A 13,687-nucleotide genomic window follows, 5' to 3' on the forward strand; every position below is an offset into this window, starting at 1 on the left:
ACAGAAGGAGAGAAATGTCCAATTTAAGCCTTAGTTTCTATTTTTAAAAAGCTCAAAGATCTAACAACTTTCAATTAGTAAAAAAAATTAAAAAATCGAGATATATTTTCCAGGAGCAACCTAGTTCTGGGGAAAAGGTTTCAAGCATTAGCTAACTCATTTCGTTGCTCCTCTTTCTCTTGGCTTTACTCCTTAGCTTGCTACAGGCCCTGGAGTTTTTACAACCTGGAAGATCTCACCCTTGTTGCCCTGTGGAGTAACACGTGGGGTCTCTGACAAGTAGCAATGGAGCAAGGTTCCTGAACCATGGCGGCCAGACACATGGAGTAGTTTGGGGGCTGGTGAGTGTTCTGCAGGAGCTGTTGTCTTAAGAGGAGCACCAGCCACGATGCCTGGTATCCCCTATTTCTGCTCCCAGCAGCCTCAGGGGTTGGGCGGGCATGGATTGTGTACAGGAGGGAGGCAGAGGCATGGCTGAGAGGAAGAGAAGGGGCTCGGGCCAGACAGGAGCTGTGAGACTTGGGGCAAGTGACGGACCCTCCATGGGACCACAGGGGCCTCATGTGGAAAACACTTCATCAGTACTGTGAGGATTAAACACCGTGGAGCTTCAAAAAGCTCACAGAGATATGGACTTAAATGATCAGTGCATTCTGCGCAAGATATTTTTTGAAATCTATGTTTTTTTTTTTTTTTTCTAATTCAGATTCCACGAACTTGTTGAAGACGCCTCAAAGATAACAGATTTTTTTTCTTCTTTTTCTTTACTGGTACAAAGGACAAACAAAATAAAACCTCCCAGAAGGTTAAACTTTAGGTTTTCTGACTTATAATTTTTCTATCTGTTCATCTAACCAATTCCTGTCTATCTACTGAGTACAACGCGATGGGCAGGGCATCTGGAGGGGAAGACACGCTGAACTGATCTCCAAGGCACGTGTGGGGCGGAAGATCCTCCCATCTCAGCATCTGTTCACCGCTGTCTGCTCAATAAACCTGCACAGCTTCCCTATGGCTGACCAGACTCAGAGGCGCACATCTCCTCAACGTCTCAGAAACCCCTTGCTCTCACGGTTATCTCAGGGTCTATCTGCCAGCTGTTGCTGTGACTTCTGAGATGGCAGAGAACAGAGAACGTGTGGCCCCAGGAGCCAATGCTTGTCCAGGAAAAAGGAGAACTGGGGCTATACTGCCAGGACTTTCTGTAGTTGATAAGCAACACATTTTGATCAAGGGCTGAGTCTCAACTAATTGCTTAAGACTTCATTGTCCCTACCCCCACCCTTAATCTGGCACTGCAAGACACATGGTCTACTCCTATATACACTGTAAACATTCACTAAGTTTTTATTATTTTAATTATTATAATTTAATTTGATTTAATTATTACAATTAGTTTAATTATTTTATTGTAGTATGCCGTTGCTCAGGTTGATTCTTGGCAGCAAAGAAATGGCTGGTTCTAGGATACTCAGATTATAGAAACTACACAGGAAAAGTCTAGTACCACAGGGAGGGACATTTCACCAGCAGCTGACTGGTAAATCAGCAGAAGAACAGAATCTCTCATCCTGCTATCAAAAGATAGGCAAAATGCATGGCGTAGATTATGTAGATTACGCCTGAAAACTTGTGACCACACACAAAAAGTCACACATGCCCAATATGAACTTGCAGTATTTACAAATATCCAACAACTCAATTAACGCTGGGGGTACCCAAATCCAATTTTTCTCCTTAATGCAGAGCATTGAGAAGATATTACTTCCACAAAACATCCCCGAGTCTGCGAATCTGAGTGTGACTGATATTTCTGTGGATGCCGTCCCTCGGACTTTTATTTGTAAGATATATGGGGAGGTACAACTCATAAAGAAAAGCCTTGGGAACAGGGAAACGGGAGAACCACTTCAATAAGTCTTGAAATTAGATGGGAAGTCAATAAACTGATAATCCTGAGGCAGGCTTTCCTGGGCCCCGGGGGAGGGGGGGCACGGAAGACATGGGATCACATTGTAGCTCAGACCACTTCAGCTCAACCAGCAAATGCAGGCCTATGTTTTGAAAAATGTCTTCTTTTTCTCCTTGGTCTATGTGGAGAGTTAGGAAAGACAGCAGGTGGATTGCGAAGGTGTGTGCGGCCGACAACGGACACCCGGGACAAGGCACTGCTCGTGCCCTGTCTACTTCACTCCCTCAATGCATTTCTTCCTCTTGCCCAAAGTCATACAGTGGCCTCTGCTTTGAAGAAACAAGTACCACTCAAAAATATAAAAGGGTTTGGGCCAATTTCCTGCATATTTTGTAAAGCTGGTATTTCTGTTGGAATAGGCTTACAAACACCCAGTTCCTGGGTGTGCAGCCTATGTTGAAGCAAATCTCTTTTCTAATACGTAGAAAATACAGAAAATTCTAAGAAAGCTAGAGGTTAAGCCCTGGTCTGCTCTGGATTAACATTCTAAGGGGATAACTATCTCCATCCGACCTTTGCTCCCAATGGCATCATGGTTCCGTGCACCCAGCAGACACTCAAAACACTTGGCTGATTTTCTTGGTTACTGACTCTTATGATGTCACTTAAAGCATTTAAGAGACATTCTGGAATTTTCTCCCCATAAAATTCAGTGGTGCCAGAGAAAGGTCATTAGCCTGGAAATAAGGAAGGTAGAGTTTAATTCCAGACTTTCCACTTCCTGTCTTGAGCCCATGGGACTCCATGTTCCTATTTATTTAAAAAGGAGGAGGTTAGGCAACATTTTTAAGACTTCTTTTATATATAAAGAGACTCGTCATTGCCAATGTCTGGGTGAGGACGCCACGTTTTCTGTCTGGTTTAGAACTGGAATTATTTCTTGAATCCTTCCTTTCATAGTTATGCAAATATGATTAGCCCTTGGAATACGAAACTAGGATGACAGGGTCTGGGAAGGTAAGTATATTATGTTTGGCAAGTTAAATGTAGAAGTTCTCTAATTTAGTGCAAAAGAAGAAATTCAATGAGGTTCTATCATCTAATACTAGTTACTATTTGTCACTACTTATGACTTTACAGATTGCTTGGAAATGGCCAGGTATCAGTCCCCAGCTGGCATTAATTTTGTCACAGATCCTCCTAGGAATATTTTTTAAAGTTTCCTACAGTATTGTTAAACCAATGCATATAAGCCTGTGGCCATGTGAACATCTTTCAACTACCCAAAGAAGAAAAAACAAAAAGCACCTTTAACCACATTAGAGATAATTACTTTGAATATTCTGACCCTTACAGATTTCTCCATGTAAATTGTGAACATAAACCACACACACACACACACACATGTGCACATGTACACAGAGTTAGAGTTATCTGCTTATATTGATTTGTAACTGGTTTTATCACTCAGCAATATATTGGAAGCTTCCCTCCTGCCATTCTATATGGGTACTCCAAAATATTCATGGAAAAGCAGAAGTGAAAGAGAATGCACGTTTTCTATGAGCTGTTTGGAGACCCCTCATACAATCTTCTGAAACATTACATTTTTTTTTCCAAGACTCCTCATGGGTATGCTGTTACCAACACCCTGGTACTGCATATTTACATGTTTCTAAGGTAATTCTGAGAAGTGAAAATTTAGGCAATTGCTTCAAGCTGCAGAGATTACCCAACATGCCCCCAAGGAAAAAGCAAAAGTCTCTGGCACAAAGCAACTCCAGAAGTTAGGGTGGGCTCGCTGAAGAACCAGCAACACCTGCCAAAGCACTGCCTTCAGAGACCCTGTCTTGCACCTTTGCCCAGCCAGGTTTCCCCCTACTCTCTGCGGGCCATGGGGAGCCTAAATTAAATAGTGTCCTTTTCTAGCAACTTCCATGAAGGCTTCTCACCTTGTGTCCAGGAACTGGGGGAGGAGTTCCTGGGCACTCCGTCTCTTTTTGAAATAGAAGGCATTCAATCAAGTGAAAGAGAAGAGTCTCAATGCCACTTAGATACAGGAGAGCTCACCATAGTAAAAAATTCTGTATTATTATAAACTTCCATTCCCAGGGCTTCTAAGTATGAGATAAGTATCATATAATGGCAAGTGGAATTTCTGAGAAAAGGAACAAAGTAATTACTTCTCTGAATTCCATTTCCCAGTAGTTATGTGGTCATTAACTCTGCATGGCCAGCTGGAATTCTACAAGACATACTTTCATCAAGGGATAATAGCTTTATGTCACCAACTGTACTTTGATGAACACTCCAAAAACAAAAGGGAATTGACAATGATGTTCATAAACAGTACATCAGCGTGCTAAGAAGTTGGTAACAGCCTATGTTTTAATGTGGTCTAGTATTGATTCTTTTGGCCAATGTTCCACTTTAACGGTCTTATGGTCACACTTCAAGATTTTAGATGGAGAGGTACAGAAGAAAATCAATAGATACTATCTTTCCACTACCAACTGGCTTACGTATCTGTAGCTTCTCTGCCATGTTCACATTGAAGAGACCCAAAAGATGCTCTTGGAAGGGCTGCTTGAGTTATCAGGATTTTTAATAACTTCAGGAATCCATTCTGACCACCTCAAAGATTTTCAATTCAACTTCCAAAGGTACATGCACAAGAGCCCATGATCCAGAATGGATACACACACTCATCTGCTCTGTATTTTTGGTTTCACGAACACATAAGAAGGCAGCTTTTCTGTTTTATGAAAGATGTTTACTTGCTACATAAAGAGGTCGTCTGGAACCCAAATCATGTAGAACTGTCCCCAAGAAGCTTTAATAAATGCACAGAAAATTTTTACAGAGTTAAGCTGTGCAGAAGAATTTAGACCCAAACGCTTCTTCTGTAGTGTTGTAACCAACATTTTTCTGCTTTCTTCATCATTCTTTATTAGATTTTTGAAAATGACCAGGTGTTATTTTTAGATGCAAACATTTCATTTTTAGAATGCTGCACTCTCCTAGAGGCCGATGAGCTGAACTGCTAAAACTATTTTCTAGAAGCATCCATTAGCATCACAGGTGAGCACTCCACACAACAGGTCAATACTGAAAACAACAGTCCTTCCTACAATCAGAAGTTCTTAACTGCTTACAAACCAAAAGAGAAAACCAGGAGTAAATACTACTAGGGAATCATTTCTTACATTTTGGAAAGAAAAAAAAAAAAAAGCTTACAAACTTACCTGGATTCTGTCCTCTAAACTCCCTCGAAAATACTGTTTTTTTCCCCCAGAAGTTGTGCAAACCATGCTAAAACTCCAACAACACTGTGTTAATTTTGCTCAAAAGCAAGCTGAAAACATATTTTAACATCCTGTCAGAATGAGATACTAAGAGTGTCGATAAAATGACACTAAAATAAATGTAAATTTAGATTGCTGTTACAAGTGGCTGCTTGGCTCTCGGATGATGTTAGGTTGCTATAGTATTTTCCATAGCAACTTTGCATCTTATTACATAAATATTCCCTCGGTGTCCTTAAAGTCTGCTAAGGAAACAGGATTAAATCCACTCTCCTATGTAATGATCCCGCATTAGGCCTCACCAGAATGAAATGCCCAGAAAGCATAATAAACTGTAATCTAGATAATGGTGTTCCTGGCAGTGGGGAAGCAGCAGGGCTCCGCGGGCTGCGCTCAGTGCTGCAACTGTATACCATTCACTGGCCATTTGTTTAAACCCTTCCCGGGCCAAGGCCTCTGCAGCTCTCCCTTTCTGGAGATCAGTTGCAAATTTCCTTATTCTTCTCCTCTGCCTGCCCAACCACTCAACAACCCAAGCCTTCTGTCGGGTTCAAGGACCTCATGGCCCTAGGCAAGAAGCTAGGACCTCACATAACAAGAGGCTGCTCTGTGAAATGCAACAAGGGAAAGCGCTGGGCTGTCATGGTCACACAAAACATACAGGAAACCCATCTAGCTCCAAGCTAGCATCGAACAATGTGGACAGATTATAAGGGAGGTGCGGCACAGTGAAGTGGTTAGTGTCGGGAAAAGTCCTTGGTCTCCAGGCACAATGCATTGCAACAACACAGATAAGTCTTACAGAAAACACACGGTTATGGAATGTTTGTGCATATCTTGAAGGACCCTTATGGGGGGAGGGACAAGAAACTAGGCCTGGGCAAATATCAGGGGCTTCTTAAGAGGTTAGATGTTCCCCAGAGTCTAGCGGGCAGGACGTTCTCTGGGGAGGAAAAGTCAATCCCCTTCAGAGAACCTCTAGGCACGCCCAGAGCAGAACTGCCCCTCCCCTCCGGGAAACCTCTGGGTGCACCTAGAGCAGAGCTGCCCCTCCCCTTCGGAGAGTCTCTAGGCGCGCACTTATGATGTCACTGCGACCGGCCAATCCTGTAACACCTCAGCACTCTCCCTCAGCATTCTTCGCCAGCGTTCTCCCATATGCTAATGGTCCCTCTGAACTGACCAATCCTACGCATGCACATTAGGAATATGCTGATTTGTTGCCTATATAACCTGTGTGAACCTGCCGCTCAGGGCTCCTCACCGTCTGAGGTGGGGGCCCGTTTGCGCAAACGTTCAATAAAAACCTCGTGCTTTTTGCATCAACTCGTCTGGGGTCTGGATCTTTGGGCGTCCTCCCGAGCAAGTGGGCATCTCTGCAACTGAGAGGTCCAACAGAATGAGAGATATCAGGAACCACAGCACTGTTAGGAGCTATGGAAAAAACAGGATCATACGTCAGGAGGCTAAGCTTGAAGACAGGCTAGGCTTGAAAAGTGAATTTACACAACGGGCAAACATGGCCCTGTTTTCAGCAGGAGGGCTTCCATTAGGAAGGTCGGCTCTGTTACAGGGTCCATTCAATAACATCTGTCTCTTTGTGTTTAAGGCAATTAACAGGAGGAAACACTGCCTACACTTTCCATTACAGAAAGGAAAATGGTAACTGAACGTGAACTCAGGGAACTGACCCCCAATTCAACATTTATTTGATTCCTTCGGCAAGATTAGCAAGATAAAAAAAAAAAAACAAACGAACAAAACAACATGGAAACAATCAGAGACAAGCGTGAGCTCCTTGCAAACAAAGCAGCTCTACTGTAAGGGCACAGGAGGCAGGCAAGCCAGCTCCTCAGCCCACCTTGGAGGACGGCTTTCATCGCCTCCCAGCCAGAGGACTTTAACCCATCACGCTTCCCTGTTTGGCACTTGGCTTCTCAGGACAGGTTGCGCTGTGGCTGAAAAGATAGCACTTCAGTTCGGTGGCTGCTGCTGGACGCTTGCCACTGCTCGTGTCCGTTTCAGGAGGCAATGTCCCAGGCTGCTGTCATGTGTGAGAACAGCTCAGCCACTCAACATGGGTGCTCCTGGGGTGTGGGGGTGGGGGTGTAGGTCTACTCCTGCGGGGAGCTTAGATCTTGGCATGTGGCCGCAGGCTGAGCCACCTTACCGTCTGTCTGAACGCCCTTGTCCCTCTGCCAACTTCTGAGCTGCTCCACCATGAGCCTGCTCTGTATCACCCTCAACACTTCCCAGACGGGAGCTTCAAAGCTGCGAATGACCTGGCCCCCTTTGGTGGGCTGCAAGGCCCAGGCCTGTGTGTGGGGACCTGCCCTGGGCCTGCTGCTGCTGGGTGGGCAGTGCTCCTCCTCGTAGGCTTGTACCTGGCTACAGTCTCCCTGCTGGGTACTACTTAGAACCATTGGGAAGCACTGCACACCAGGAAATCCACTAGGCCAGGAAAATTAAGGTGTTTCTGGTTTCAAAGAGATCAAGCGGATAGCTCAAGTCCTAAGGCTCACAGCTACCCATCTAACTATTCAGACAGACTGAATACTGCTAATTCCAACTGAACTCAATTATGTCCCTTACTTATTTAATTGTTGAAAGACTTGGAAAATCTGTGATTTCTTAGGGAAACTGGAAAAAAAAAAAAACATAATCTATACTGATATGGTGGTGAGTTTCCATGAGCTTAGAGTTTAAATGAGGTATAAATTAGAATCCAAGAACATTTGTTTGTGTTTTATGGACTGGCTTAAAGGTTGTCTCTCAAGTAAGGGTCTTTTTTGTTTCATTCTTCTACAGTTTGTGTCCAGTGTGCACTCGTCAAATATTGGATACCATTCATACTCTCGGTAGTGGTGTTCATTTTGGTTTATACTGAATTTAATTGACTGGTGTTGGGACATTCGCAACATCAGAGATTGTACTTGTATTAAAATGTTTATTCGCTTCAAAAAGAGGCCCCTCGAGGGCAGAGTGTGCCCTTTCTCCCCAGGGCCACAGTGCCTTGGACACCAGTAGGTGCCTGCTAGGTTTGGATGTGGTTTGTTTCTCAAGGGTTCATGTGCTGCTGGCTTGGTCTCCAGGGACCTGGTGGCTTCGAGATGGGGAAATCTTTAATAAGAGGTTGGGCCTAACGGGTGTGGTCAAGACACTATGGGGCCTGGCCTGCCCTCGGGAAGGAATTAATGCCAGTCTGGCCAAATTCTTGAGAGAATTGTTACACCAAGAGCCAGTCCGGCTCCTCCCTCCTGTCCAGCTTCCTGTCTCAAGATGCCATTTCTTCTGCATGAGCGTCCACTGTGATGGCGTCTCCCTCTTGCTAGGGCCACGCAGAAGCTGGCGCCATGTTCTCCAACCTCTAACACTGTGAGCTCCCCAAACCTCTTTTCTTTAAAAGCACCCAGCCTCAGGTGTCTAATTATAGCAATGGAGAATGCACTAACACAGCGCCCCACATGTGTTGACAACTGGAATGTGTTCTCACCGGTTGGCAGGGGGTGGTAGAGGTGAATGGGATAAGAAAGGAGGGGAGAGAGAGCAGGTGGCAGGGAAGAAAGAGAGGAGTACTGGGGAGCGGGAGAAGGAGGAATGGATTTGGATTTAAAACTGTGGCTTGACTCCAGTAGGATACAGACTAAACAACAATAAAGTTGAATTATTAAAAATTTCTTTCACCAGCTTCGCAAGAGGCTATCAGCCTTTTTGAATGGGTGCATTGACGAATCTGTCATGGTTTTCCAACGTATCGGAGAAAACCTATTTCGATGTTTATCAGTGTCTTGGTTTGGTTCCACCCTAAACTCCTTTTCCCCTTTAGGACTCAATGGGGGAGGCAGTGCACGGCCCGTCCAGGACCAGAGTTATGGTGGCAACTGGGCGGCTCAAGCCAGACATGCTGTAAATGATTCTTTGTGGTAAAGAGGGGAAGTTCAATGGGATACTTTCCAGTACCAAAAAAGCGCAGCTATATTTAAACACTTTTTTTTTTTCGGCTGCCATTTGGGTGGTGGGCAGCTGCGGGCCAGGAGGATGGGGGCCTGAAGCGGGTATGGGTTTCGAACGCCCGACCCCGAGACCTGAGAGAGGGGGCTGAGGCGCAGCCCCGGAGCAGAGCCCAGCAACCTGAGGATTCTAAACACTTTTGTTTTTTTTTAACAAAAGAACCAAGTCCGAGGTACCCTACAAATTACTGCATATTAAATTGTGCCTTTTCCAGAAACCACAGCAAGCCAATTCTTTCCATCTCTCTCTCCCTCCAACTTCCCACCACCGCCCAAAATGAAATGCCTGCAGGGTAGTGCAGGGTAGCCTTCCACCCTCCTAGGGAAATCGACAAGCAAAGGCTAGCCAGGAGTGGGGGAGGGGATCGCCACAGCCTCCCTGCAGCAAGGATCCGCCTCGCCAAGGATATTTATTCCCCTGTGGAGTTTCTCAGAATTCTGCATCAGTTACTGCCCAGGAGGTCTGAGACAAAAATCCCAGTGTTTTAGCAAAGAAGAGACCGGCAAAGAATTCCTAAAGCCCTGAGGATTTCAGGTCCGGTGCAGCACTGGGCAGTTCCCTGGGGGACTTGCTCCTGGGCAAGGGACTGGAAATTTGTATCTAAGCAGCAGTACAGGCGGTGCTGTCCCTGGAGTCGCAGGGAGTGGTCGATGGTGCAGTCATTAGACTGTCACGCCGGTCCTCCAACACCAGGGCTGAAGGGATGGCTGCCTGCCTTTGGGCAGGATCTTCAGGGCCCCGTGGAGTTAAAAAGAAATAAAAATACAAGTCAGTGGCTTTCCCTTCCCTATAAGCAGCCTTGTGCTTCTTCCTTACAGAAACCACAGGAGGCGCCCTCTGGGCCGCCTCATTCAGAAGAACAAGGGATGGCTTTTGCACTCCCTGGGCCTGGCGCCTGAACTCCAGTTCTCTCCTGTCTTTGTCCAGCACCTGGTACATGACCTGCGCTGCATCCTCACTCAGTGGTTCTGCTGATGGAGCAACAAGCCTGGCAGAAGCTTCCAGAAGTTCGGGCGCTACTTCTTGCTGTCGACAGAGGCCTGCGGGATAGACCGGGAGAGGCCTGGGAAGGGGACTCTTCAGTGATGTCTCTGGGGGTGACCTCTGGTCTCTGCCACATGGCGGCTTCTCCACGTGCCCTGGACACTTCTGTGGGAGAGGCCAGCGCTGGTCCTGCACACACACACGCTTGCTGCCCTGGCTGACGATACCTCCTCAGTGGGCATCCTGTTCAGAGCCATTACTGTTATTCTGGGCCTGTTCTAGGCAGACTATGAGATCATGTGCAATCCTTACTTGGGAAATCAATGGGTTGTTTAAAAAGAGATGTTCCCTCATGTCCCTCACCCGCAAAGCCACAGGTGCAAATCAGAATCTCTAATCAACTCAGCTCTTTTCTTCTATACCACCTTATAACGATGTGTCTTGCTTGTCTTGCCCCTTGTCTAAACACATCAAAAATGCTGAAAGTTCTTTTTTTTTTTTTTTTTTGAGAAACACATCTTGTTTACTTATCTGTAGATCTCACAGAATTTAAGATCCTGCACATACTCACTTCTTCCTTTTGCTACATGGAGAATTACAGAACAGAGATGCTGTGGGGAAGGGGTGGGGGAGGTGGTCTCTGCAAATAAACAAGGCCAAACCCAGGAATCTGGAAGTTCTGGAGAAATCTGGCATCAGCTTAACGAAAGACATGCATGGACACACAGATGCCAGGACAAAGGATAGATATGACATCAGAAAACAGTAGCATAGTCCACTTGGATGCTAAGTTTCCAAGAGGTTTCAAGGAATGACTTCCACTCCAGCAGGCACTGGAGCACAGCAGCGTAGCTCTGTGCAAGCCTCAGAAAGGCCACAAGGTGACCAAGAACATGAGCAAGTCTGGGCACTCCACCAAGTATGCCAAGTTTCTGCAGGACACGATCTGGGAGGTGTGTGGCTTTGTCCCATACAACAGTGAAGCTGTGGAGCTGCTCCAAGGCCTCCAAGGACAAACGGGCCCTCAAGGAAAGGGTGGGGACATACATCTGGGCCAAGAAGAAGCTGGGCAAGCCAAGCAGCGTCCCCGCCACCATGAAGAAGCAGCTGCCAACAAAGTCCTCTCCACTTGCATAATAAATTCCTCAAGTCCCTTGGGAAAAAGAGTTGAGAGAATGGAATGGGAGGATGAAGGGAGATTCTGGGTAGCAGTGGCTCTCCAACATCAGCTTCAGAATTCGCCGGAGGGCGCCAATCACAGACGGCTGGCTGCTGCTCACTTCTCCACTGCCCACCCTTAGAAGTTTCTCATTCAGCTGGCCTGGGGTGGGGCCTGCGAATTTATGTTCCTATTGAGTTCCTGGGTGATGCTTATGTCCCTGGGATGGAGACCCCGCTTTTCGAGAACCACTGCCTTAAGGAAATAAAGGCCTCCTCCCCACGTGCCTGGGTGCAGGAGCTTCATCCTGTGATCCTCACTGATGCCGCTGGCATTCACTTCTTAAGCCCTGGAGAAGCGGAGCAACGTGACCACGCGACAACTGGATCTGGATGAACTGACCCTTCTGCTGTCTTGAGTTTTCCATTTACCATTTAATGAGCCCAACAGCCTCATGATCACCTGCAGCCCCTCTGTGAAAAAGCCCGAGACAGGAGGTAGGCCATAGGAGGTGGATCAAACCCATTTCTCGTTGAACTCTCTCTTGGCAACAGTGGCAACTGTGGCTCTTCCCTTGTTCTGTGTGCAGCGCCCTTCCCCTCGGACAAACCAGCTCCCCCGTTTCTCAGGTTGTGAGCCAGTATTTCCCTAACCTAGGAATTCCCACGCAATTTAAGGATGGCATCAGCACCTCGGGGGAGATGGAGCACACACAGCAAGGCTCTCTCTGAACTTCTCTCCCTTTCTCCACTCAAGAAGTGACAGCCCTCGCACGGAACCAAAGGGGGCCACCCTTTGGATTACCGGTTAGGTGAACTCAAATTTATCAGAACAAAATGTCTAATTTTCCAGCATGCTGGCTCAGAGGCAAGGAAGCTTCTTTGGGGATTAAGCAATTCCCAAATAAGAAGTCCACCGACTGAAACCAAATTTTATCTGTGTTTCAGCCGCAGCTGTGGCTGCCACACTCTGGAAAAGGATTTTTATGGGGACAGGCGAACATCCCTGAAAAATGGATAATAGCCCCGGATCTACGTGTGGAGAAACAACTGGAGCGATTTAAATCACTACGTTCCTAAGCAGGAGCTTAAAGTCCTATTAATAAAAGGCGGAGGCACGCGAAGATGGAAGTTTAGCACATCTCTAAATATGAGTGAGTTATACGGCTCTTTCCCAGTTAGTCCCCATGAGAGTTGTGGACGCCCCTGCTGACACCCCCAGGGTATGCAGCAGCGACCCGCGTTACCTGATTCATCGACTCTCATTTTTTTGGTAGGACTGTCGCAGTTCTCATCGTCAGACATCTCCATCTCTTCCTCGCGCCGGATGCCCATGAGCTGCTCGCTTTGAGCGTTCCGGAGCTCCTGAAAACAGAGGACACGCTGCTGTCAGAGTCAGGGGCGCGCCTCGGCACGCCGCCGTCCCCGCGGGTCTCTGCGTGTGGCACAACTGACCCAGCGATGCTGAGAGTCGCCAGGTTTGACCTCCCCAACACTGCCTCACCTAACCTGGAATGGCAAGGGGCGGAGCAAACGGCAGCGCCTTGGGCGTCAGACTTGGCATCAATCCCTGCTTGTCAATGACCAGGACGAAAATTTCCTTGTCTGTCAAAAAGGGGCAGGGCTATCTCAGGGACCACGCAGCAAGGCCTATTACGTGGCTGGCAGCCCGACGGGACCCGCACCTAACTGGGATGAGCATGAGCACTGGACTTCTAAAGAGGTCTGGTCTGGCCTGCCACTGACCTGCTGTGCAACTGGAGAAATGCTCCGTGGAGTACTGTGATAGTTCTGAGCGTGGAATGAGTGAATGCATGCAAGAGACTTAGCATCAAGCCTGACACCTGCTTTGCTAAAAGCTGGTGATGTCGGCCACTATTATTTGTCACATAAACAGAGTGCCCCTGTATGTGTATGGGCCTGTGTGTGATTCTCTCTCTCTCTCTCTCCCCTCTCTTTCTGTCTCCTTTCTCTCTCCTCTCTCTCTCACACACATACACACACACCCCCCAACACACACATACCATTCAGATGTCCAAAACTGAAAACTCAGAGGTGATGGGTGCTTTAGCCCATTTTAGACTGAGAGCCCCAGATCTTGGGACATCCCTTGCTTTCTCTACTTACTGGAGTGTGACTGCAATCAAGTCATTTTATTTCTCGGAGACTGTCTACTCACCCATGAATAGGGAATAATAATAATAACATTACAAGGCAATTAGAATGTAATAATGTATGCAAAAATTCACTGTAAAATTTAGAGTAACACAATAAATTTTTTACTGCTCTGCCTTAAATCAGGACATCGTAATCATTT

At 46.6% G+C, this 13,687-nt stretch overlaps 1 protein-coding gene across 5 annotated transcripts in view; it reads right to left on the minus strand.

Moving 5' to 3' along the window:
- Window positions 1-13,687, minus strand: part of ENOX1 (ecto-NOX disulfide-thiol exchanger 1) — a 599,613-nt gene that overhangs the window by 88,705 nt on the left and 497,221 nt on the right. For all 5 annotated transcript variants that reach the window (XM_062194137.1, XM_062194133.1, XM_062194135.1 and 2 more), the window contains one exon: window positions 12,618-12,735. In XM_062194137.1, coding sequence (XP_062050121.1) covers window positions 12,618-12,735 — 118 coding nt within the window. The remainder of the gene's footprint in view (window positions 1-12,617; window positions 12,736-13,687) is intronic.

Source organism: Lepus europaeus, chromosome 6 (assembly GCF_033115175.1).
Source record: "Lepus europaeus isolate LE1 chromosome 6, mLepTim1.pri, whole genome shotgun sequence".
Classification (NCBI taxonomy): Eukaryota; Metazoa; Chordata; class Mammalia; order Lagomorpha; family Leporidae; genus Lepus; species Lepus europaeus.